General features: G+C 39.6%; 2 protein-coding genes across 14 annotated transcripts in view; one reads left to right on the top strand and one right to left on the bottom strand.

Annotated features, from left to right (window-relative positions):
- LOC129770909 (uncharacterized) overlaps window positions 1-9,298 on the bottom strand; it is a 93,144-nt gene extending 83,846 nt beyond the window's left edge. The window contains exons 1-5 of one of the 2 annotated variants that reach the window (XM_055774101.1): window positions 9,191-9,298; window positions 8,733-9,071; window positions 8,059-8,644; window positions 7,896-8,006; window positions 7,752-7,837 (exon numbers count right to left, since the gene is read on the bottom strand). The gene's annotated coding sequence lies outside the window, so the exon portion shown is untranslated. Of the gene's footprint in view, window positions 1-7,751; window positions 7,838-7,895; window positions 8,645-8,732; window positions 9,072-9,190 lie in introns of both variants that reach the window. The other variant, XM_055774099.1, reaches the window with a different exon arrangement.
- Window positions 9,299-9,954: 656 nt separating this feature from the next.
- The window catches only part of LOC129770906 (serine protease inhibitor 42Dd-like), a 45,924-nt gene continuing 33,173 nt past the window's right edge, over window positions 9,955-22,705 (top strand). For 4 of the 12 annotated variants that reach the window (XR_008742234.1, XR_008742233.1, XM_055774087.1 and 1 more), the window contains exons 1-3: window positions 9,957-10,406; window positions 10,562-11,356; window positions 11,418-11,559. Coding sequence is in view for 10 of the 12 variants with exons in the window: in XM_055774087.1 (XP_055630062.1) it covers window positions 10,230-10,406; window positions 10,562-11,356; window positions 11,418-11,559 (1,114 nt within the window). In the remaining 2 variants the exon portion in view is untranslated. Of the gene's footprint in view, window positions 10,407-10,561; window positions 11,357-11,417; window positions 11,560-18,610; window positions 18,925-18,950; window positions 21,763-22,705 lie in introns of those variants that run through there. The other 8 variants (XM_055774094.1, XM_055774093.1, XM_055774083.1 and 5 more) reach the window with 7 other exon arrangements.

Below are 22,705 nucleotides of genomic sequence, written 5' to 3'. Positions count from 1 at the left end.
TGTTGGTGCAACTGAAGCTGGTGGTGGTTTCCCACTAAAGCATATGTGGATTGGAATGGGCGACCATTTGGGCGAATAGGTGCCACCACTATCGTCCGGACCCTCCTGTGACTAACGCTTACTAACGAAACCTCCATCACTTGTGTTGTATCCAGAATCGAAATGAGCACGTCTGTTCCGGGTACCGTCCAACAGGCTACCGGAGGAATTTTTCGACGAGCGCCGACCTCTGTAAGACAGTTTTTAGGCAATATACAAGATGCTAACGCTTGGTTTTGCAGAAAATATTAAGCGATTGTAGTGTCAAAAAATAACAAAGCGAAAAAAAATTAACATTCGTTTCTATAATTTACAATCGTCTTATAATAATAAATTAAAAACCTAACGACAAATCAATCGGTGCAATTTTGCAGAATATAAATTAGATAGTGAGAATTTGTATCGAAATTCCGCTTGCATAAAAAAATATAACAATGATGGAACGAAACACGTTATTAAGAAAAACCACAAACATATAAAAATACAATCATGAGGAACGGTAATATATAGTACAAAACATCATTAAATTTGAATGTTGCAAAATATAACCATTTCTGCACTGGTAAATGCATTGTAAGAATCCAGTTCTCTCGTAACATGTAAGAATTGATCTGTAGAATTCGATGTTTCCTAAGAAGTTCTAGCGCTCATGGGACCACGTTTCTGTTGACACAATTTGAGAGACGGAGAGTAGTTGTTCCTGCAGTCGGCTTTGCAGAGAAATCAGGATCAGTTGCATTCTCAACGTTGTTTTTTTATGAGCATTCGGCGACTAATCGATTGGCGAGGCCTTGGTTGAAGTATCTTCATCGAATCCACAAAGTTCGATTGTGCCCAGGCGAGAGGTATGTCCTGCCGACACCCATTATGGCTCTTCCTCGTTTGCTGTATCTTGGTGTCGTTGTTCATCTGCACTTATGTAGATTTTCACAGTAACATGTTGGTTCCGGTTGCTGAACTCGTAATTGCGACGGAACCTTGCTGCAAATTTTTACACATAGAGTCATCTACTGCTACCGGACGGCGGTTGCATAACAGGGATTTTTTCAGTGCCAATAGCTTACTAGTCGTCGAATGGGGCGGATACAGACGTGTTGCAAGTCCGATAGTATGATAGCCGGCAATCCGCAATTTGGAATAGCCGGATCTTATTCCTCTAGCGTAAGATTATCTGCGTTCAACAATTTCGAACAATCATATTATTCAGAGTACAAATCGTCCGGACATGTTTTAAGAAATCTTACCAGTTTTATATCTCGTTTTTATTAAGTTTTTAATTTATTAAACTCAAACGTTCAGATAACTCTGTATCATAAATTAAACACGTTCGATACGTAAACACCTCCTGACTGTCAACGGTGTCGATAATGTAGTACACCAATAATTTGATCTAGTACGACTGTAAATTGAAAATACGACGAATGGCTCGTACGAAAACAAGGATGGGATTTGCGTACGTATCCTATTCGTTCGAAAACTATGATAAGGGTGATATATTCCGGTTAGACGTAGTCCCACGTCAAAAAACAGGAAGTGGGTTATATCTATGGTATAACCGCAAGGGTGACGTAGGACTATCGTTGATTTAGAGATCATTTGTTTGAAGTTGAATCTAAATCCATCCTGAATGAATGAATAAATAAATATTTGGGTGACTTCAAAAACGAGAGTGTTACTTTGAAGACTCAAGGTTTTATGCATTCAATATTGGATACAAAAAACCTTGTTCTGAAGAATAATCTTCAGAAGCTTTCCTGTTAACTGCACTTGATTGACAAATCACAAAACCAAATGTATGTGGTCGCAGTATTATATGGATAGAAAACATTAAAATAAACTCGCTTGAATGTAATTTTCAATTCCAAGGGGAACTGGCAGATTATTTTTCAGCAACGATCATTTCTTTCCAGGTTTCCTCTCGATAACCAGCAAACGAAAAGAGTTGCGCGCGTGTATGTGTGTGTGTGGCGGCTGCTTCTATGTCTTCCCGAGGAACCGTATTTCGATGCTGATACTCTCTTGGTCACCTTCTCTTCTCCTTCTGATCGATCGGCTTTTCTGCGCTCCCTCACAGTTAAAACAAACTGATTGCATTTCAGGTCAGGTCAAGCCAGGTAATTAATACCTCGATCCCTCGCCGTTCAGCTCGTTCAGTAACGATGTTGTCTTGTCGATGTCCTCAGGCGTCGTGCACAAATTACGTAACGCAAAAATCCGGATTTTGAACCTCCCCCCCCTTTCGTAACGCATATTCCTATCTCTAATAAACAGAAAGTACGCAACATCTAACCCCTTCCCCCTTATCACGTTACGTCGTGCACAAACGACGCCTCACGAAAAATGAATGGGTTTCACCACCAGAATATCATTTCAGTATGCTTTTCGTGCGTGATTGAATCGAGAGAAGGTGTGGTTTACGATGGCAATTTGGAAGGCAAACTAGAGGAGAATGAACTCTCTGAGTATGAAAATTTCGGCGACTGAGCAATAATCGATTGAAAATTATATAATTTTGGCGATACGAAACATTTTCCGTTTTTCATGTTATGCATCCATTATTGGATACGAAAATATCCTACTGATGGGAAAGAATAATCTTCAGAAGCTTTCCAGCTAATTACACTTGATTGAAAAATTACGAAATCAAATGTATTTGGTCGCTGTGTTCGCCATATAATTAGAAAACATTAAAATAAACTCTTTCGCATGGATGTATTCTTTAATTCCCCGGGAACTGGCAGATTATTTTTCAGCAACGATTAGATCTTTCCGGAATTTTCTCGATGCTGTATGGCATCCAAACGAAAATTCTCATTTCAGTTTGGCCTGCAAAAAACTTTTCTGAACTCTAATCCATCAAATTTGGAGCCCTGAAAAGGGCCGTTGATCATATGCTAAGCTAATATCGCACCCTCTCCTTGGATTCGACAGGCCAGCTGAATGTCCTTAGGCATTATGTGACGCGTTTTACGTTGATAGCACATAAATTTGTATCTTCGAATAAGCCTCCTGCAGCGTCATAACCGCGGAACTTTGGAAGGGCAAGTCGGTTTTGAAGTCCTGAGCAATTCCACGATCCAAAAGCTGCAAAGGTAGCTTGCGGATTAGCAATTCGGTCGACTTCCGATAGCGATGAATTTCACGCAAAGTTCCCGGTCGATAGCGATGTGGCTTCTTCACGCTTCCTGCGGCTGGTGCGCTTATCCGAGCTGCTTTCGTGTGCCTTACCACTGAAAGACTAACCTGCTATCTGCTTGGTCCCAAACAAACGAGTCGTCACGGTGCGAGAGTAGAGTAAGAAATGAACGAAAGCAAGGGAAGTGTCATTTTATAAAACATAAAAGAATCGAATGTAAACCCCACCCTCTTTATTATATAAGCTTACTGTATACTCACGAATATAATAAGGGTGGGATTTAGATTCTGTACTTTTATGGTTTATAAAATGACGCTTCCTTTGCTTTCGTTCATTTCTTACTCTACTCTCGCACCGTGAGGACTCGAGCTCGTTAGTCTTTCGCAGACAGCTCGTTAGTCATTCGGTGGTAAGGCACACGAAGTCAGCTCGGATAAGCGCACCAGCCGCAGGTGAAGAAGCCACATCGCTATCGACCGGGAACTTTGCGTGAAATTCATCGCTATCAGAAGTCGACCGAATAGCTGATCCGCAATCTACCTTTGCAGCATTTGGTTCGTGGAATTGCTCAGAACTTCAAAACCGACTTGCGTTTCCAAAGTTCCACGGTTATGACGCTGCAGGAGGCTTATTCGAAGATACCAATTTGTGTGCTATCCATGCAAAACGCGTCACATCATGCCCAAGGACATCCAGCTGGCCCATCGTATCCGAGGAGAGCGTGCTATATTAGCTTAGCATATAATCAACGGCCCTTTTCAGGGCTCCAAATTTGATGGATTAGAGTTCAGAAAAGTTTTTTACAGGCCGAACTGAAAGGAGCATTTAGCGAAAATCGTGGTTTCGATAATAATTCGTTACCGATAGGTGCCATGGATATGGATTTCTTAATGAAGAATATGAAATACATGACATGATGTAGTGAATATATCCGAAGAAATCACTTTGGTGAAACTGCATTATAAAATTATTTGTGTACGAATGCCGCAATCGATAGTCGACTCTAATTTGCGCTGGGTAATTTCCTCGGAGGACTCGATTCCTCCTTTGAGCATTAATAATCTCTTTCTGGCAAAACGATGTGGTATGAATCACATTATTTGAATGATAGAATGAAGAAGTTTTCTGCCAATTTCCTTCAACCTCCAAACGTATCTTTCTCCCGTTTGTCGTTTTCGCGTTCGCTAATCCTTTCTCACAACACCCATTTCTAGTTTGAGAAATTGTTGAGTAAACATTGTTTGCCAGTGCGCGTAGAGCGGGAATTCCTAAAGATTCATTGCACCTCTAATAAATTGCCGAAAGACATGGTCTTACGTTAATCGCACTTGATTGAAAAAATCCAAAACGAAATGTATTTGGTCGCAGCATTATATGAGTAGAAAGCAAATAATCGCTCGAAAATGACTTGATTTTCGCGATGTGAAACATTTTCCGTTTTTCATGTTATGCATCCAATATTGGATACGAAAATTTCCACTGATGGGGAAAAAAATATTCAGAAGCTTTCCTGTTAATTGCGATTGATTGAAAAATAACAAAACCAAATGTATTTGGTCACAGTGTTATATGGATAGAAGACATTAAAATAAACTCTTTCGCATGAATGTATTTTTCAATTCCCAGGGGAACTGGCAGATTATTTTTCAGCAACGATGATAGCAACGAGAATTCCGCGCGTGTATGTGTGTGTGTGTGGCGGCTGCTCCGATGTTTCAAGCGGAACCGTGGCATCACTCTCCTCCTGATGGATTCCCTTTTGGCCTTAGGTGCACAAACAGGCTCTTGGTGACACCGTTCATCAGCGTTTTCATGATAAACGAAATTAGCTTCACAACAACAGCGACAACATGCTCCAATCGCTGTTCAATCATAACTGAGTGGGTTTACGAGCGGCGCTCGCTTATATACCGATTGGTGATTTCAATAGCCTGTTTTGAAAGCAATTTTAAGACTATTGAAACAAGTTTTTGGATCAAAAAGTAACAAGTATATGACGCGTAGACATTTTATCTTTCAAATGAAGTGTTTATCATACCATTTCGTTCAGTTGTTTAAGAGCTATTAACGCTCAAAATCTCGGTCTCCAGCGTAACGCTTTCGTTCTCGAAACTTTGGTTTTACACCCCGGTATAGAAATGAAAGACGTAGTCCTACGTCAAAAAAAACGATTAAGTTTTCTTTGGACATGCAGTAAGATTATAAATTTCAAGTTGGACACTAAAAGTGCTCATACACTGTTTGACCGAAGCCAAATATTTGACTATTTTTGGCAGAAAAATTTTATACTTTTTTATACAACATGTACTGATCAAAAATATTCGACACTAACACCCTCATTCTCATTTACGGCCGTATCCGTATATTAATTCGTCGGATACGATACGTCGTCAAAGAAAAAGCTATCCTCATTTACGACCGTATTTCTGTGTACTAGATTTGTTTGGTAAACTGTTTTATCGACATCCTTGACATATGTTTTTCATTACCAATGTTGTTTTGATTTGGGATTCGCAGTCTTCGTGTAAAATATTGTGAAATGTGGATTAAATTTGGAGGATAAGGACAATTTTGCTCTATTTGAAGGTATCTTTTATTTAATGTGTGCGCTCGCAGGCGGTCAACGTTTTACTTCCTCATGGAGAAATATACTAACAGATTAACAGATTAACAAACGTGTTCGCCTGTTCGGATCGCCCAACCGTGATATACCGCTCTAACCACAAGCTGGTTTCCTCAAATGAAGGAAGTAAATCTTATGTGCTCACTTAATGTCGAAGTTTATCAGGACAGTTTGGCTCTTGTACCCAACATTCGGTTATTCTTGGTACAATTGATGAGATTCAAAAGTTGCACTTCGAACGGTAACGATCTTCAGGACTCGAGTGGCCTGACTCTTTCGAGACAAAGCGCGTCTTCTCTGACGACAAATGTAACTTCCTTGAGCAAGATGGGTCTGCTTAAGCCAGGACCCAGCAATGCCGAGTTTGGCCAAGAGCTGAGATTCACAATCTACTTATCATCGATCAGATTACTTTCGAGGTGCTACATGCACATCAATTCATGCAAACTGAGTACATTATGCCACTGATTTCGACAGAGTTGGGTAATGATTCGAATACTTATCACATCGTCGGCACAGCACTGGTAAATCGAGAGACCCAATGTAGGATGAATGGAGCCCTCACTCGAGTTAGCGAAAAGGAAATCAAGGGCGCCTGCTATTCCCTCGTTGAGTTCAACAGTCAGTTGTTTTTGAACAGGCAATTCATTTTGGTTGGATATTTAGTGCGATCTATCACGCTGCTGCAGTACAAGCAAATGGAAGGTAGTTTTGAGGAGATCGCTCGCGACTAACAACTAAATTGGATGACAGCAGTAGAAATATTAGATAACGATGCCATCCTTGGGGCGGATAGCAACCAAAATCTACTTGTTTACCTAAAAGATGGGTAAGTAGGGTTTCCGTAGCTCGGTTTATCATACGAACAATTTTTCTATTTATTTGAAGGGCCGCAACAACGGACGACGAACAACAGCAAATGCCAGAGGTAGCTCAATTCCATCTCGGTGATATGGTGAATGTATTCTGCCAAGGTTCAATCGTAATGCAAAACATTGGTGAGCGAACGACGGCGACAACGGGTTGTGTGCTATTTGGCATGGCTATAGGTCTGGTCACACAAATACCACCCGATTCTTATGAATTGTGAATTTCTTCGAAAGTTACAGGAAAAATTTACTGACACAATCAAATCTGTTGGCAAGATTCTTTTTCTTCTTTTTTGGCTTTGAGAGCCTTAAAACTTTTCAGTTCATTCGCCTCTAATGTTGGCAAGATTGAGTATTCGTATTGGCGTAGTTTTCACACCGAAATGAAAACGGTACGTTGCGAGGGATTTATTGATGGAGACCTTGTGGAAAGTTTTCTGGATTTAAGTCGGAGAAAAATGTACAAAGCTGCATTGGGATTGCAGATCGACGTGATTGGAACTAAGAAGGAAGCGGCCGTAGATTAACCCAGATATTTGTAGATTGTAGAAAGCAGAAAGTAGACCAAAATATAGAAAACCTAACACGAAGAAATCAGAATGTCTAGTGTTGATCATTATTGTTGAATCGGTGCTATCAGTTGTTTTCTTGCACAAATGCTGGAAAAATGAGAAGTTACATATTTTTCCTAAAAAAAATGATAAAGAAAACAACTCAATCATTAATCTATTCAGTTGCACGAACAATAGATCGAGCTAAGCTCATGAATTTTAGCACTATTCGCGAAACTAAATTTTATATTTGTGTGATAATAAAGAAACTCCAGTTTACTACAAAATTCATACAACTTCTCATTAGTTCGATTCGAATAGTCATGTACGGTCGGTCTCTCAAAACTATTTAAGAGTTTTATCAAAACTTTATTACTTTTGGAATAGGGCTACGTGTATAGGTTTGCTGCTCTTTGGGTCGGTAGATATGGACCTGATTGCGCTGACGCAGTGATTCCTTGTATTCTCTGTAAGAGGAGTATTGAAAGATGATATGAGATACAATTTGAGTGAAATATAGTGATCAGATATACCTGTAAATTTGGATATTTCCTAGCGTTCGCATATTTGCATCGGACCTGGCACTATCAAGTGTCAAATCACCTTCTGGATGTCGACACTGCGAATGAATAAATAGGTTAATTGACTTTGTACTTCTACGAATGCGATCATATTACTTATTCTTATTAGACAGCTTCTCCCGCTCGAGCTGATCCTACAGTGCGATGTCTCCTCCTCAAGCGAACCTATTATGTCATCACCATCGTGGCTTCCACCACTGAGCAGACCTGAAAAACCATTTGCGCCTGCAGATGACAACATTAGAATGACTAGCTGTACCTGTTCCTGCTGTTGGTGCAACTGAAGCTGGCGGTGGTTTCCTATTGAAGCCTGTGTGCATTGGAATGGGCGTTCTCTCGTAATATGTAGGAATTGATTCGTAGAATTTGATGCTTTCTAAGAACTTCTAGCGCTCATGGGACAACCACGTTTCTCTTGATACAATTTTCGCGTGACGGAGGGTAGTTGCTCCTGCAGACGGCTTTGCAAAGAAATATGTACCATTAGGATATTTGTCACCGGCCGGTTAGCAGTTTGACTAAGATCCAAAAGACTTCGCTGAATGTTTAGACAAATCGATTATACGAATTGCTGCACGGCTGCATTTGGTTCACCGTTGTTAATCACGGCGGCAGCAATTCGACTGTTCTGATCACAAAGCACCTTGCGTTGCTCCTGCAGTTTTTCTACGGAGCAAAGCGTTCTGCATTATGAATTGGGTATGGAACTGAAGCTCACGTTGGGATGGATAGTGCGGCTGTTGGGTTGATTGTTGCTGTTGTTGCATTTGTGGTGGATCAGTTGCATTCCCAACGTTGTTTTTCATGAGCAATCGGCGCAAAATATCGGTCTGTTAGTTTTTGTGCTGAAAATTTGCATTAAAAATTGTTGCTGAGCAATCATATTACTGTTGACTTGATTTTGTGCTAGCATGTCGACTAATTGAAAGATACCTCAATCAACGCCGTATCTTCATCGAATCCACAAAGTTTGATTGTGTCCAGGCGAGAGGTAGGTCCTGCCGAAACTCATTCTGGCTCTTCCTCGTTTGCTGTATCTTGTTGTCATTATTCATCTGCACTTATGTAGATTTTCACGGTAACATGTTGGTTCCGGTTGCTGAACTCATAATTGCGACAGAACCTTGCTGCAAAATTTGACACAATAGGGTCATCTGCTACTACAGGACGGCGGTTGCAGAGCAGGGATTTTCTCAATGCCAACAATGACTGGTCCATAGCGAATAGAGCGGACACGCTGGTTGCATGTCCGATAGTATGATAGCCGGCAATCTGTAATTTAGAACAGCCGGATCTTATTCCTCTAGCGGAAGATTATCTGCGTTCAACCATTTATAACAATTATATTATTGAGAGTACAAATCTTCCGGACATGTTTTAAGAAATCTTACCTGCTTTATACTTCGTTTTTATTAAACCGCACAAATCAAAACTACAAACTCGAACTCGAACGTTCAGATAACTCTGTATCATAAATTAAACACGTTCGATACGTAAACACCTCCTGACTGTCAACGATGTCGATAATGTAGTACACCAATAACTTGATCTAGTACGACTGTAAATTGAAAATACGACGAATGGCTCGTACGAAAACAAGGATGGGATTTGCGTACGTATCCTATTCGTTCGAAAACTATGATAAGGGTGTAAATAAGACAACCTTAAATATTTCAGTCGATTTTTTCCATGTTCGATGTTTGACATTGTTTGCCACTGTTGAAAATTAAAGATTGACAAACAAAATAGTTTCTGTACAAATATCGAACCAAACATTATCTGTGAAAGAGTATGAAATAATTGACCTCCGGACTAAAAGTGTACGGTCACCTTAAGTTGGTGTAGTTTTTTTTCAATAGTTTGCTCAAATTTTATACAAATCTACTCCCAAAACTTTCAAATGGTCAACTCCCTTAATCCCATGAGGCCCAGAATGACAATTATTAAATCGTGAGTACTGTGATTTTTAAGGCGATTTTTCCGGATTTTCCTTTCCCAAAAAATTGTGAAATATCTATAAGGATAATGGGGTGGAGGGATATAGAGCATGTCCACGCATGTTTCGGAGGGGAAGGGGATGTCTAAAATCTTTTTCTGTCCACGTGGTTTGTGTAGAGCCCCTTATAACATTTATATTCTTAATGTTTCCAGAATAACAGTTTGTAGTTTGGTTTGACCTTTTCGATGCATTTGGTAAACATTGCAAAAAAAATGTTTACCAAAAATTCAGTCATCACTGTTTTTTTTCTGAGTGTAAATACACACCATCGCGCACCAATACATCAATACAATATCCGTCTCACAACAAACATTCCATTAGCCGGTAGACAATGAGGTCACCACCTAAAATTGTGTGAAACAGTACGTAACTGAGAACCGATAAAATCGTAAACATTAAAACTTATCGCTAGAAACATACCGCAACCTTAAATGAAAGGATTTTCATTTGAGCTGGTCAATATCAGGAAAACGTTTCACTCAATCGGTTCAGTGAATTTAGTTGCAAATTTGCTCCTTTTAGTGTGTTGTATTTTACCGACAATGACTGAAGCTGTAGATACAAATTTCATTCGCAATACGAATGATTTTGCATTAAAACTTTACAAGGTGAGTAATGGAATATATGTTTTTCTTCTCTATGACTCATCATCTGCAGACTCGACCAAGCAATTGTTCGAATGTATCGTCGTTTCATTGAAAACAACAAACTACCCAGCATAAACATCTAATGTGAATGTTATTTGCTTTCAATTGTTTTACAGCAAATAGTCTCTAACGAGACCAAAAATGTTATCATTTCACCGTTTTCCATCAGCACCTGTTTGTCGTTTGCTGCCATGGGCGCGGCCGGTGAGACGGCCAAGGAAATGCTCTCCGTTATGCAATACGACATTGCGGCTGGCAAAGAGACGATAGCTAACAATTTTGGCAAAATTATAGCTGGACTAGATGGAAACAACAGCTTGAAAATTGCGAACAAAATATACGTCATGGAACGATACCAAGTGAAACCAAGTTTTGGAGAAATTGCTACGAAAAACTTCCGTTCCGAAGTTGATACCGTTAACTTTGTGCAAAATGTAGAAACTGCCAGAACCATAAACCAGTGGGTGGAACAGAAGACGAATGACAAGATTAAAGATTTGATTTCTCCAGACTGTCTGGACGGCATGACCCGAATGGTGTTGATTAACGCAATCCATTTCAAGGGTACATGGACGCATCAGTTCAACCCAGAAAATACTAGACCAATGCCTTTCTGGATCAGTCCGAATGAATCTACAGATGTTCCAATGATGAACACCAAGAAACATTTTAAATATGGTATTTTTGATGAATTGGGTTTGGCCGCTTTGGAACTCACCTACGTTAATAACGATATAAGCATGCTTATATTGTTGCCGCATGAAAGAGATGGGTTAGGCCAACTTGAGGAAAATCTTCTTAATCTTAATATTTCGGACATGCTGACGAAGATGCGTTCTCAAGAGGTAGAGCTTTCTCTGCCAAAGTTCAAAATCGAATTCAATGTGGATCTCCAGGAGACACTAGAGAAAGTATGGACTTTTCAGGCATACCCATGTTGAAACAGTATTTAATCAAATCTTCCATAAACAGCTTGGTATGGCGGGAATATTTTCCGATTCCGCCGACTTCAGTGAATTGCTGGTACAAAAGGACCCTCTCCAGGTATCCAAAGTCGTACATAAAGCGTTCATCGAAGTGAACGAGGAAGGAGCAGAAGCAGCAGCAGCTACAGGTGAGACTTTCTTCATTATTGTAATGTTAAGGGCTCATGCTCACTAGTCCACAAAAATTATAATTGGTATACATATTGGCATACAAATGACGAATCTCATGCCAATTCGTCTTAGGAGTTGGCAGCACCATCTCAGATAGCAGTAAAACGCTGTGGGTGTGAAGACATGGTTCATTTAAGCAAATTTGTATACTTGAAATCTTCAAAAAAGAATTAGACTACTTTTTGAAAAGGGCCAAAATGTTTTTCTAATTTTAAAAAAATATATAACTCAAAAACGTAGCAATTCTGGTCAAGAGATGAAATCTATTGATTTCTATTTGAAATTTCATAAAAAATACATTTTTTTTTAAATTTCGCGAAAAAAATCATTAAAACGCATTTTTCTCGAAAACGTTTTTTTTTAATCTTCAAAAAAAATATATGAATAGCCCTGGCAATTTCAAACAAATCTTCCATACATCGAAAGATGGGCGCTTTTACAGGCAAAAAGATTTTCTAATAACTTCTTCTTATTTTCTATGAAAAAATACAACTAATCCCATTTTTGTTTAAAGTCAAGATAGCGATATATTGTTTGCGACAAAGTTTTAGACTTTCGTTGCAGACGTCATCTTTCTATATTTTATCGTTTCTGGAATATAAGGCATTGTTTATGGAGGCTCATGAGAAAATAATGATTTATTCGTAACATTTGTGTGTGTAAATTCTCGCGTTTGACTTGTGCTTAACATGTTTCCAAATAGAAAAAGTTAGCAGAGCATGTAAATCGCGATAATTTATACATAAAAATGTTACGAATTTAAAATTAATAGTAGTTTTCCAAAGAAAAACATAAAAAAGTTGTTCGAAAAACTTTTTCCCTGTAAAAGTGACCATCTTCCGATGTATTGACGACTTGTTGAAAATTGTAAGGTCTATTCATATACCTATTTATATATTTGTTTTTTTCAGAATTTTGTAAGGACTATCCGAATATTCGAAATCCGAAACTTTTTCCGAAAAAAAACAGGAAGTGGGTTATATCTATGGTATAACCGCAAGGGTGACGTAGGACTATCGTTGATTTAGAGATCATTTGTTTGAAGTTGAATCTGAATTCATTCTGAATGAATGAATATTTGGGGGACTTCGAAAACGAGAGCGTTACTTTGGAGGCACAAGGTTTTATGCATCCAATATTGGATACGGAAATATCCTACTGATAGGGAAGAGTAATCTTCAGAAGCTATCCTGTTAATTGCGATTGATTGAAAAATCACAAAACCAAATGTATTTGGTCACAGTGTTACATGAATAGAAAACATTAAAATAAACTCTTTCACATGAATGTAATTTTAAATTCCCAGAGGAAGTGGCAGATTATTTTCAGTAACGATTAGATATTTCCACATTTTCCTCGATACTGGAAGCCCACCAGTGGTTAATGCTAACTCGATAACCATCTGTTAATAGCACTTGATTGAAACATATTTGGTCACAGTGTTACATGGATAGAAAACATTCAAATAAACTCTTTCACATGAATGTATTTTTAAATTCCCAGAGGAACTGGCAGATTATTTTCCGGATCTTTCTCGATGCTAAATGGTATCCAAACGGAAAGAATTCCGCGCGTGTATGTGTGTGTGTAGCGGCTGCTTCGAGATCTTCCCGGGGAACCGTTTGTGGCATCACTCTCCTCCTGATGGAATCCCTTCTGGCATAAGATGCACAAACAGGCTCTTGGTGACACCGTTCATCCGCGCTTTCATGAGTGGATTTCCGAGCGGCGCTCGCTTATATACCGATTGGTGATTTCAATAGCCTGTTTTGAAAGCAATTTTAAGACTATTGAAACAAGTTTTCGGATCAGAAAGTAACAAGTATAGAACGCGTAGACATTTTATCTTTCAAATGAAGTGTTTATCATACCATTTCGCTCAAAACGCAACGCTCAAAAGAGCGTTAATAGCTCCTAAACAACTGAACGAAATGGTATGATAAACACTTCATTTGAAAGATAAAATGTCTACGCGTTCTATACTTGTTTTTTGATCCAAAAACTTGTTTCAATAGTCTTAAAATTACTTTCAAAACAGGCTATTGAAATCACCAATCGGTATATAAGCGAGCGCCGCTCGGAAATCCACTCAGTTCAAATTGTACAGCGATTGGAGTATGTTGTCGCTGTTGTGGTGAAGCTCTTCGTTTATCATGAAAGCGCGGATGAACGGTGTCACCAAGAGCCTGTTTGTGCACCTTATGCCAGAAGGGAGTCCATCAGGAGGAGAGTGATGCCACAAACGGTTCCTCGGGAAGATCTCGAAGCAGCCGCTACACACACACATACACGCGCGGAATTCTTTCCGTTTGGATGCCATTTAGCATCGAGAAAGATCCGGAAAATAATCTGCCAGTTCCACTGGGAATTTAAAAATACATTCATGTGAAAGAGTTTATTTGAATGTTTTCTATCCATGTAACACTGTGACCAAATATGTTTCAATCAAGAGCTATTAACAGATGGTTATCGAGTTAGCATTAACCACTGGTGGGCTTCCAGTATCGAGGAAAATGTGGAAAATGTGGATTTTTCTCGGTCTCCGGCGTAACGCTTTCGTTTTCGAAACTTTGATTTTACACCCCGGTATAGAAATGAAAGACGTAGTCCTACGTAAAAATTTAATTTTTAGCGTTTTTTTCATGAAAAATCAAGCAATTTCCTCTATGTCATCCTTTGACCTGAATTTTGTAGGTATTATAGCTTTTGAATTATAATTTTTGTAAAAAGTCTAAAAAAATCGGCCATTTTTAGAAAGTCACACACCGCTCAGCTTTTGAGACGTGCAGACGTATATTTCGATTGCGCTTATCACGAGTGAAATCGTTGAAAATTTATTTTACTATACTGTGCCGCGTCGCGTGAAAAGTGTTCCACGATGAGGCGAGAAAACACGTTCAAAATAGACTATTCTCAGCTTGCCGTCAAACCGTCGGTCGAAAAGTTATTTGGTTTTTGTCGTTCGGTTCTCGAATTGAAGATTCAGAGGTGATGCATGTGCGTTCGTAAAAGTAAGCGATTTGGCACTCGCACAAAAAGTTGTGGACGAACATGACGGGAAATATGAAGTGGAGTGTGATGGGAAAAACACATACTTCGAATCACGCTGGAAAATGACAACGTCGAAGTACGTGTTTACGATCTCCCCGAAGATGTGTCGGAAAGGAAGATCGTCGATTTTCTTTCTGCATTCGGTGAAGTAGTCTCGATCCGAGAAGTACCATAGGGCGAAAACAACGAAGTCCAAGACATACCGCTCGGCATATGGTCTGCTCGTATGTTGGTGAAGCGGAATATCGATTCGTGGGTAACCATCGACGGAGAGCAAGCGTTTGTCGTATATTAGGGAACCAGGAGGAACCCTCAGGTTCAAAAACCCACACAAGCAGCCAGCCCGAAAGAACTTCAGCTCCAAAACGGAATGTCACTCAATCGCAACGAACCAAATCATCTTTACTAGCGCCTCCACAAGCTATCGTAACTGTCGGCGATTTTTTCAAAACGCCAGCCCAAGAGAAGGCAACGAAACTGATGACTCTACCACATTCATCAACAGTAGACCAAACCGAGGACGACCGGCTGGTATAAAACCCCGCCGAGATGACACGACGGAGAGAATTTTGAGGTAATGCTAATTTAAATGGCTCTCACATCATATAACATCTCGGCCATCATCACGAACTCCACAAAATTGAACGCGCTACGAAACTTCGTCAACAGTCAGAGCCTTGACATCGTGTATGTGCAGGAAGTAGAGAACGAACAGCTCTGATTGCCCGGCGATCTCGTTTTCTTCAATGTAGACAACACGAGAAGAGGAACAGCTATTGCTCTGAAACAACACATATAGGTGACTAACGTTGAGAGAAGTCTGGATAGCCGACTGATCGCGCTGCGAGTGCAAGACACGACGATCTGCAATGTTTACGCTCCCTCCGGTTCTTCACAACGCACAGTTCGCATTTTTCCCACGAAACACCTCCCTACTACCTTCGTCATAATGATGTCTTGACCGGCGATTTCAACTGCGTGCTCCGAACATGCGATTCAAGCAGCCCGAACTCGCAGTAGTCCAACAACTACAGCTGCATGACGTACGGAAGAAACTAGGTCCACATGATAGGGGTTTCATGTATGTATGTCACAACGCTCAGTCGTGTCTGGACCGGATATATGTCAGCAGCGGTCTGCGCGACCATTTGCGAGTAGCACACGTCCACGTCTGCTCTTTCACCGACCACAAAGCGCTCACACTCCGTCTATGTCTTCTCGATCTAGGACAAAAACATGGTCGTGATTTTGGTCCCTAAGACCATATCTGATGGCTAACGAAAACGTTGCGGAATTTCACTATAAGTGGCAACTTGGCTGTTGGATTGAGTGGTGGCTCTTGTTCGCGAAGCCCGAAATAAAAAGTTTTTTTCAAGTGGAAAAGTCGATCCGTGTTCGAAGAATTCCACAGTAAACATCAGCATCTTTACGGTGAGCTACGGCGCGCCTACGATGGGTACTACCAGCACCCAGAAATGTTAACAACTATTAAGCGACTCAAATGCGAAATGCTAGCGCTTCAACGGAGATTTTCTCATACTGTCATGAGAATGAACGAAACGCACGTGGTAGGAGATATCAATATTCCAGTTGGAGAGAGACGAAGAAAAATCCGTCATAACGCAGCTGCAGACAGAGCAGGAGACAACAATAACAGAGTCAAGAGCGATCGAGGACATGGTCACCTACTTTTCGACATTCTACTCAGAGGAGGCGAGAGACAACGATGAGAACAATTTGATCTGTGAAAGTGTTGTTCCACCAACCGATGAAGTCTGTATGAGCAGCATCACGATGGTCAGCGATAACAGCGAGCGCACCACGAAAATCTCCTGGCTGCGACGGAATACCGAGAGAGTTTTACCATCGCATGTTCGACGTCATCCACCGCGAGCTAAACATGTTGCTGAACGAGGCGCTCAGCGGAAACATTGCTCCAGCGTTTGTGGAGGGTATCATTGTGCTGGTCAAGAAGAGGGAAGGTGATCATACGGCCCGATCATATCGTTCGATCTCATTGCTTAACATTGACTACAAGTGCTTGTCCCGTATCCTGAAAACAAGATCGGAACGAGTAATGAGAGAACATCATGTCCTAAGCGAAGGGCAGAAATGCTCGAACTCGGAGCGGAACGTTATTCAAGCCACTCTCGCTATGAAAGATCGCACCACGAAACCATGCACTCACTCGGCTTTAACCACGATTTCATCGCTCTACTCGCCCACATCGCCAGTCGATCTACCTCTCTGCTGCTTATCAACAAACATCTCTCACCCGTTCGAGATTCAACGATCAATATGACAGGGGGACCCGCACCTCTTCGTACTGTACCTTCATCCACTAGTGTCCAGGCTCGAACGTGTGTGCGGTAACGATCTCCTCGCAGCGTATGCGGTCTACATCAGTGTCATCGTCACATCGGTCACGCAAATTGAAGCGATGCGCGAGCTGTTTACTCATTTTGAGAGTGCTTCTGTCGCAAAGTTAAATTTGCGGAAAACTACTGCTATCAATGTTGGGTTTTGCGAAAACGGACTTTTCGACACCCCGTGGTTACAAACAGCCATTGTAGTCAAAACATTGGGTGTAGTTTTCGCAAACCCAGTAAAAGACATGACAACATTGAACTGGAATGCGCTGGTGGGGAAATTCTCGCAACATATGTGGCTGCATTCTCTACGCACGCTGACGCTGCATCAAAAAGTAATCATACTAAACAAGTTCGGCACCTCAAGGATATGGAACCTCGCTTCTATTCTACGACCGTTGAACGTACATACAGCGAAAATAACATCAACGATGGGAACGTTTCTTTTAAAAGAGACAGTTGCCCGCGTCCCAATGTTTCAGCTGGCTCGCAGCAAGGAAAAGGGTGGTCTGAATCTGCAACTACCAGCGCTTAAATGTAAGTTGCTCGCTATTAACCGTCATCTGTAATCTGAAGTTCCTTTTTTCCCAAGCGAATCCTCGATCACAAATTTCAATAGACCTACTCGACCTGAAACTAATACTATCCAACTTATCTCAAATTCCTCACCAAATCCAACAAAACCCCTCCGCCGATCAAGTCCACCAGCACTTCGTAAATCAAAGTGTAATACCAAGAGTGGAATGGAATAATCCAGCAGATAACTGGCGACGCACCTTGCAAAATATTGCGTCGAATCAATTTACGTCAGCACAACGGACGAAACTGTACTTGTTTGTGAATGATAAGCATCGAGCATCGAGCATCGAAAGTTACTTTTCGTGATGTGGTGGGTAGATGACGAAAATCCTATATACTGTGGCAACCGAGCTGCAGAAACACTTCAACACAAATTCTGTACATGTGTTCGCGTCGACGGTTCTTCAACAGAGGATATCAGGCATCTTAGGTGGATAGAGAAGACTCGATTTCGAGGAGCTGAAATAACCTTCCCTAGTGGGAATAAACGGTAGACGTAGAGTGAAAATTATCAAATTTGTTTCTAATTATATGACGAATTGAGAATGAAATAAGCAAACTTTGTAAGACAAGCTAAAAAATAAAACCATATTACAAAAAAAATTCCAATTCTTTTTTGGATATTTCAAGTATGCAAAGTTGCTTAAAAGACCCCAGACCCACACCCACAACTTTTCGCTGTTCTCTGAGATGGTGCTACCAACGGCCAGTCGAGTTGGCATAAAATTCGTTCTATTAGTGGACAATTCTCGAGTATAGTTGGCACTATTTTGCAACAGTTTTATTTGGATGTGTATTGTAATAAAATTATGCTTTGGAGCACATCGGTTAATTTGGATGAAGGATCATTTCTAGCTGAGCAAGATCCTTTAAATAGGATTGTATTGAATTTAAAACCGTTGATTCATTTTCTAACACCGAGTCGATACAATTGTGGATCGTCTTGTGTTGTCTATGAAACAGTAGCACACCAGAGTACTAACATAGGAAAATCCTTCATTATTTGTAGCCACTGTCATGAGAATGAAGAGAAGTCTCATTGGTCCAGTCACTCGTTTCAATGTTGATCATCCTTTTATGTTTATCCTGCAAATGCAAAGCCAACATATTTTTATTGGAAAAAACATTCATCCTGGCCTACCCATATTGCCTATCCGCGACGAATTGTGATTACTTTTAGACAAATTGAATAATTTATTTTTCTATAAAAAAATTCTGACAATTAATAAAAATATGTAGTCAAGCTAGAAGTACCCATTACATTATCACATCCTTATCATCCAACGCTATTCCTGATAAGAAGCTTATCAATTCCATACTGACATGCATCGTTTCGATATATCCCCCAGGTATGATAATGATGATGCGATGCATGCCGATACATCCGTACTTAACCGTTGATCATCCATTCTTGTACTTTTTGAAACAAAACGAACAAATCTTTTTCATTGGACGAATGAGTCAGCCTTAGAGGATGTGTTTCGTTACTCGAAAAGTATTTGTATTTCATGAAGATTGTATGGAATAAACGCCTTAAAACATAATAAAAAAAACAATGTAGAATAATTCCCACGCAGAGAACAATCCACCAGGAGCTCGTATTTCAAAATTAAGTGAAATAACATTTCAGTCTAAGGATTTTAATGACTGTCGACTGTTTCAGAAGAAACGTGTTGATAAAAACATAACCTTAAGCCTGGTTTAGAGTTCCCGTGAACGTGAACTTGAACAGGTGGTGGAATAGTACGATCATTTCACGGTGAACTACATTGCGAACAAACAACTCAAAAGATCGTGGTGAATAGAAAGTTTTTGTTCACGTTCACGTTCATATTGAAAATTCGGCAGTAAACGTGAAGTAAATAAACATCGAGCTTCAATAAAGTAATTCGGATAAAATATACAGTTGTTCTCGAATCAACCCGAAACAACGAAGTTTTTCAACCCGTGCATAGATCCGATTGAACGAAATTGCATCCATATCAAAATTTTCATTGAAAACTTGAAAATTTCTAAACATATCCTTTTACAGTTCACGATGAAATAATTTTCAGAATGCCTTGGGACATTCGAACGTGAACATGAACGGGGAAATATTTTGACGTCTATATTTACCACTGTTTTCACGTTCACGTTCACCGAAGTCGGTGAACTATGGTGAGTTCACCAACATCTCGATTCCACGGCGGAAATTCAGAATCGTTGTGAAATATTGAATTAATCCACTTTTATTAATATACATTATGTTTAAACATGTTTTTTAACTAGAAAATATTCATTCCTATCGTTTTAAGATATTTTTCTCTCGTTTTATATATGGGCTGATGAATTGTTAACAAAAAAATGTTTGTCCGCGTTCACGTTCACGGCAACTCTAAACCTACCTTTAGATGAAACAAACAGAATAAAAATGTACATAACGAAGACCGTTGGAGAGAAAGTAAAACACGTTGTTAACTGTTGCATTCTTAAGAATTGAGTGTGAAGTGTGAATGTGAATGAGAATGTGAGTATGAGTGTGAACATTGTTACAATCTCCTTACATCCCATCCTTTTCCTAATGAAAATATGTCACCCTTCTAAACTCGAGTCGACCGCGAGTAATTGGTTTCCTATTTTATTAACCATAGAATTAAGGAAACATGTTAATATATGCTAGTATAAATATAGTTAAGCTTTGGGTCCTTTAAACTTATGTAACTGAGCCTGTAAAAATAAACGATTAAATAAAAAAAAACTGTTGCATTCCAAATAACTTCTGGCTTTATTATTTGTACTCTCCCATCTCAGGCATCTACTCACACACGCAAACCATATAACGTTACATCTACATAGACTGATTACTATACTACATTACTCTTCTCGTTTCTTTTTCTTTTATATGTTGTTATTTTCTTTCTCTTTTATATTATTGTTATGAATATCTTTGCTCAAATATTTTTTTCTCTATTATAGTGACTTTCGACACATTTCGACTGGTTCGTCACTTTTACTTCCATTTTTGGAAGAATGTCGGGAGTGAGAGTTGAACTCATGATCTCTGCGTGAGAGATATGGATGTTCTACTACACCAGATCGTCTCCACGTTGAGCAAAGATAGAAATTAACCATGATGAATGTAGTCCTGCAAATACGTTGGTTGTCGTGTTGTCCTCTTAGTTCTTGGTTCAGAACTTGTAGGTGTCCTTGTCCGTTTTCCGCTGCTGTGACCTGCTGTTGTCGATGAAGATGATGATGAGGTTGGTGCTGATGAAGCTGAGGTCTGGTTCGTATTCGGGTTGATGATTAAGGTTTCCTTGTCGCTGTTAATGCGCTGTAAATGAGAAGCGTGCCTGCGATGTTCGACTCCAGACTCTTCTGAAGCCACCACAACATCTCCGCCTTTCCTTTTGACCACTCTAAATACTTCAGGATCAAAGTTCGATGACAGGTCAGGCTTCGTCATCCTTTTCAACAGTACTGCATCTCCTTCAGTAATGTGATTCGGTCTTGCATTACGTCGCTCATCGGCATATGATTTTCCCTTATCTTTCTTCTCCTTATCCCTATCAACAACTTCCTCATCGACTTCCTTCGGTTGATGGATCGAAGGAACCTTATCACGGATATTGTAACCCAGAAGCATTTCCGATGGTGTTTTCCCGGTTGTAGAGTGTGGAGTGGATCGATACATCAATAAATAGAGTAACTGGTACGAATTCGGTACCCCGTGGGTAATTTGGTACCCACCCGGATCTCCGGCGGTGATGAGCGCACTCTGGTGGTGAAAAAAAAGTGTTCTAGTAATGTAGTAACAAACGTCAGATGCCAAAAACCCAAAATATCTGTGTTTTTTGAAAAAAAATTCAAGTTTTGTTGTTTTTCAAATTTTTCATGTGCGTCTTTTGAAAAATCATTTAAAATCGAATAGTGAGCCGATTTTAAATATTGAAGCTGATTTGGATTAAGAAATTGATGTTCTTCAACGAATTCGAGTAAGTGTATCGAGATTTTAATCACAAATTTCATAGATTTCATTCCAAAGTGAATATTCGGTATGCGGGTAATTTGGCACCCCAATGTAAACAAAGTGTTGATGATACACTATGCTAAATATTGCATGCCCATGCAGCTACGCTTACGACTTTTGTAAAGGCTTTTGATTCGTTTTACTTTTTTAGTTAGAAATAAATCGAGATGAAATTTGTTCACTTTTTCTTGAAAAAATCGTTTTTATGTTCCTCTTTGTTTTGTGAAATTGCATACTTTTTCGTAAAAGTTGAGTTAATTTACGTAAGATAGTCTACTTGACTTCTATTTTGTATGAAAATGTCAAAACATACATTTTTCAGTGATTTCAGGGCGATTCTTTTAATTTGAAAAAATAAAAAAATGGGTTGTCAAATTTATACCCAGACATCTCGGGTACTCGAATTTGAGTTGTTTCACTTCTATGCTCAAAGCTCCGAGCCAAATCAATATTTTTGGAATCGGTTTGCGGGGAAATGTAGATCCCTTATATATATATATATATATATACTTATATATATATATATATATATATATATATATATATATATATATACATATATATATATATATATATATATATATATATATATATATATATATATATATATATATATATAAGAGGAAATTCCGAGCATTGGTCAAGAGCTAAGTCCAAAAAAACAAAATGGGGTACCGAATTTGTACCAGTTCCTCTACTTATTCAGTTCCACTTCCCAATCTGCATTGGTTGCCTGGCTAATCGTAAGTCTCTTCAAAATGGATCGATTTTGGCCCCAACTTCACCGTTTTGTTGTAGCCAATATGGAGTTGTATGGATTAACTTAATGCCTTTTGAAACACAATAATCTTCAAACTCCTCGCTGATAAGGGCGCAGATGAGAGCTCTCTATGCTTCATCGGTTCAGGAGCAGCAGGGGTCGACTTGCAGAGCAGTCCTAACAGCTCCAATTGAGCTATCGGTTTCCGACTCTCGCTCAATATCGGTAATTTTCAAAACAACTGTGTACATAATGTTGTCTGGTCGTGTATCCGGTTCCATACTGCTCGCTCTCAGCTCTCTAGAGCACTGAGAGCACAAGGCAGACAATCGGAT

The sequence above is a fragment of the Toxorhynchites rutilus genome, chromosome 2 (genome assembly GCF_029784135.1).
Source record: "Toxorhynchites rutilus septentrionalis strain SRP chromosome 2, ASM2978413v1, whole genome shotgun sequence".
Taxonomy (NCBI): domain Eukaryota; kingdom Metazoa; phylum Arthropoda; class Insecta; order Diptera; family Culicidae; genus Toxorhynchites; species Toxorhynchites rutilus.
The sequence above is the reverse complement of the archived record's forward strand: the minus strand, read 5'-3'. Positions and strand labels throughout refer to the sequence as shown.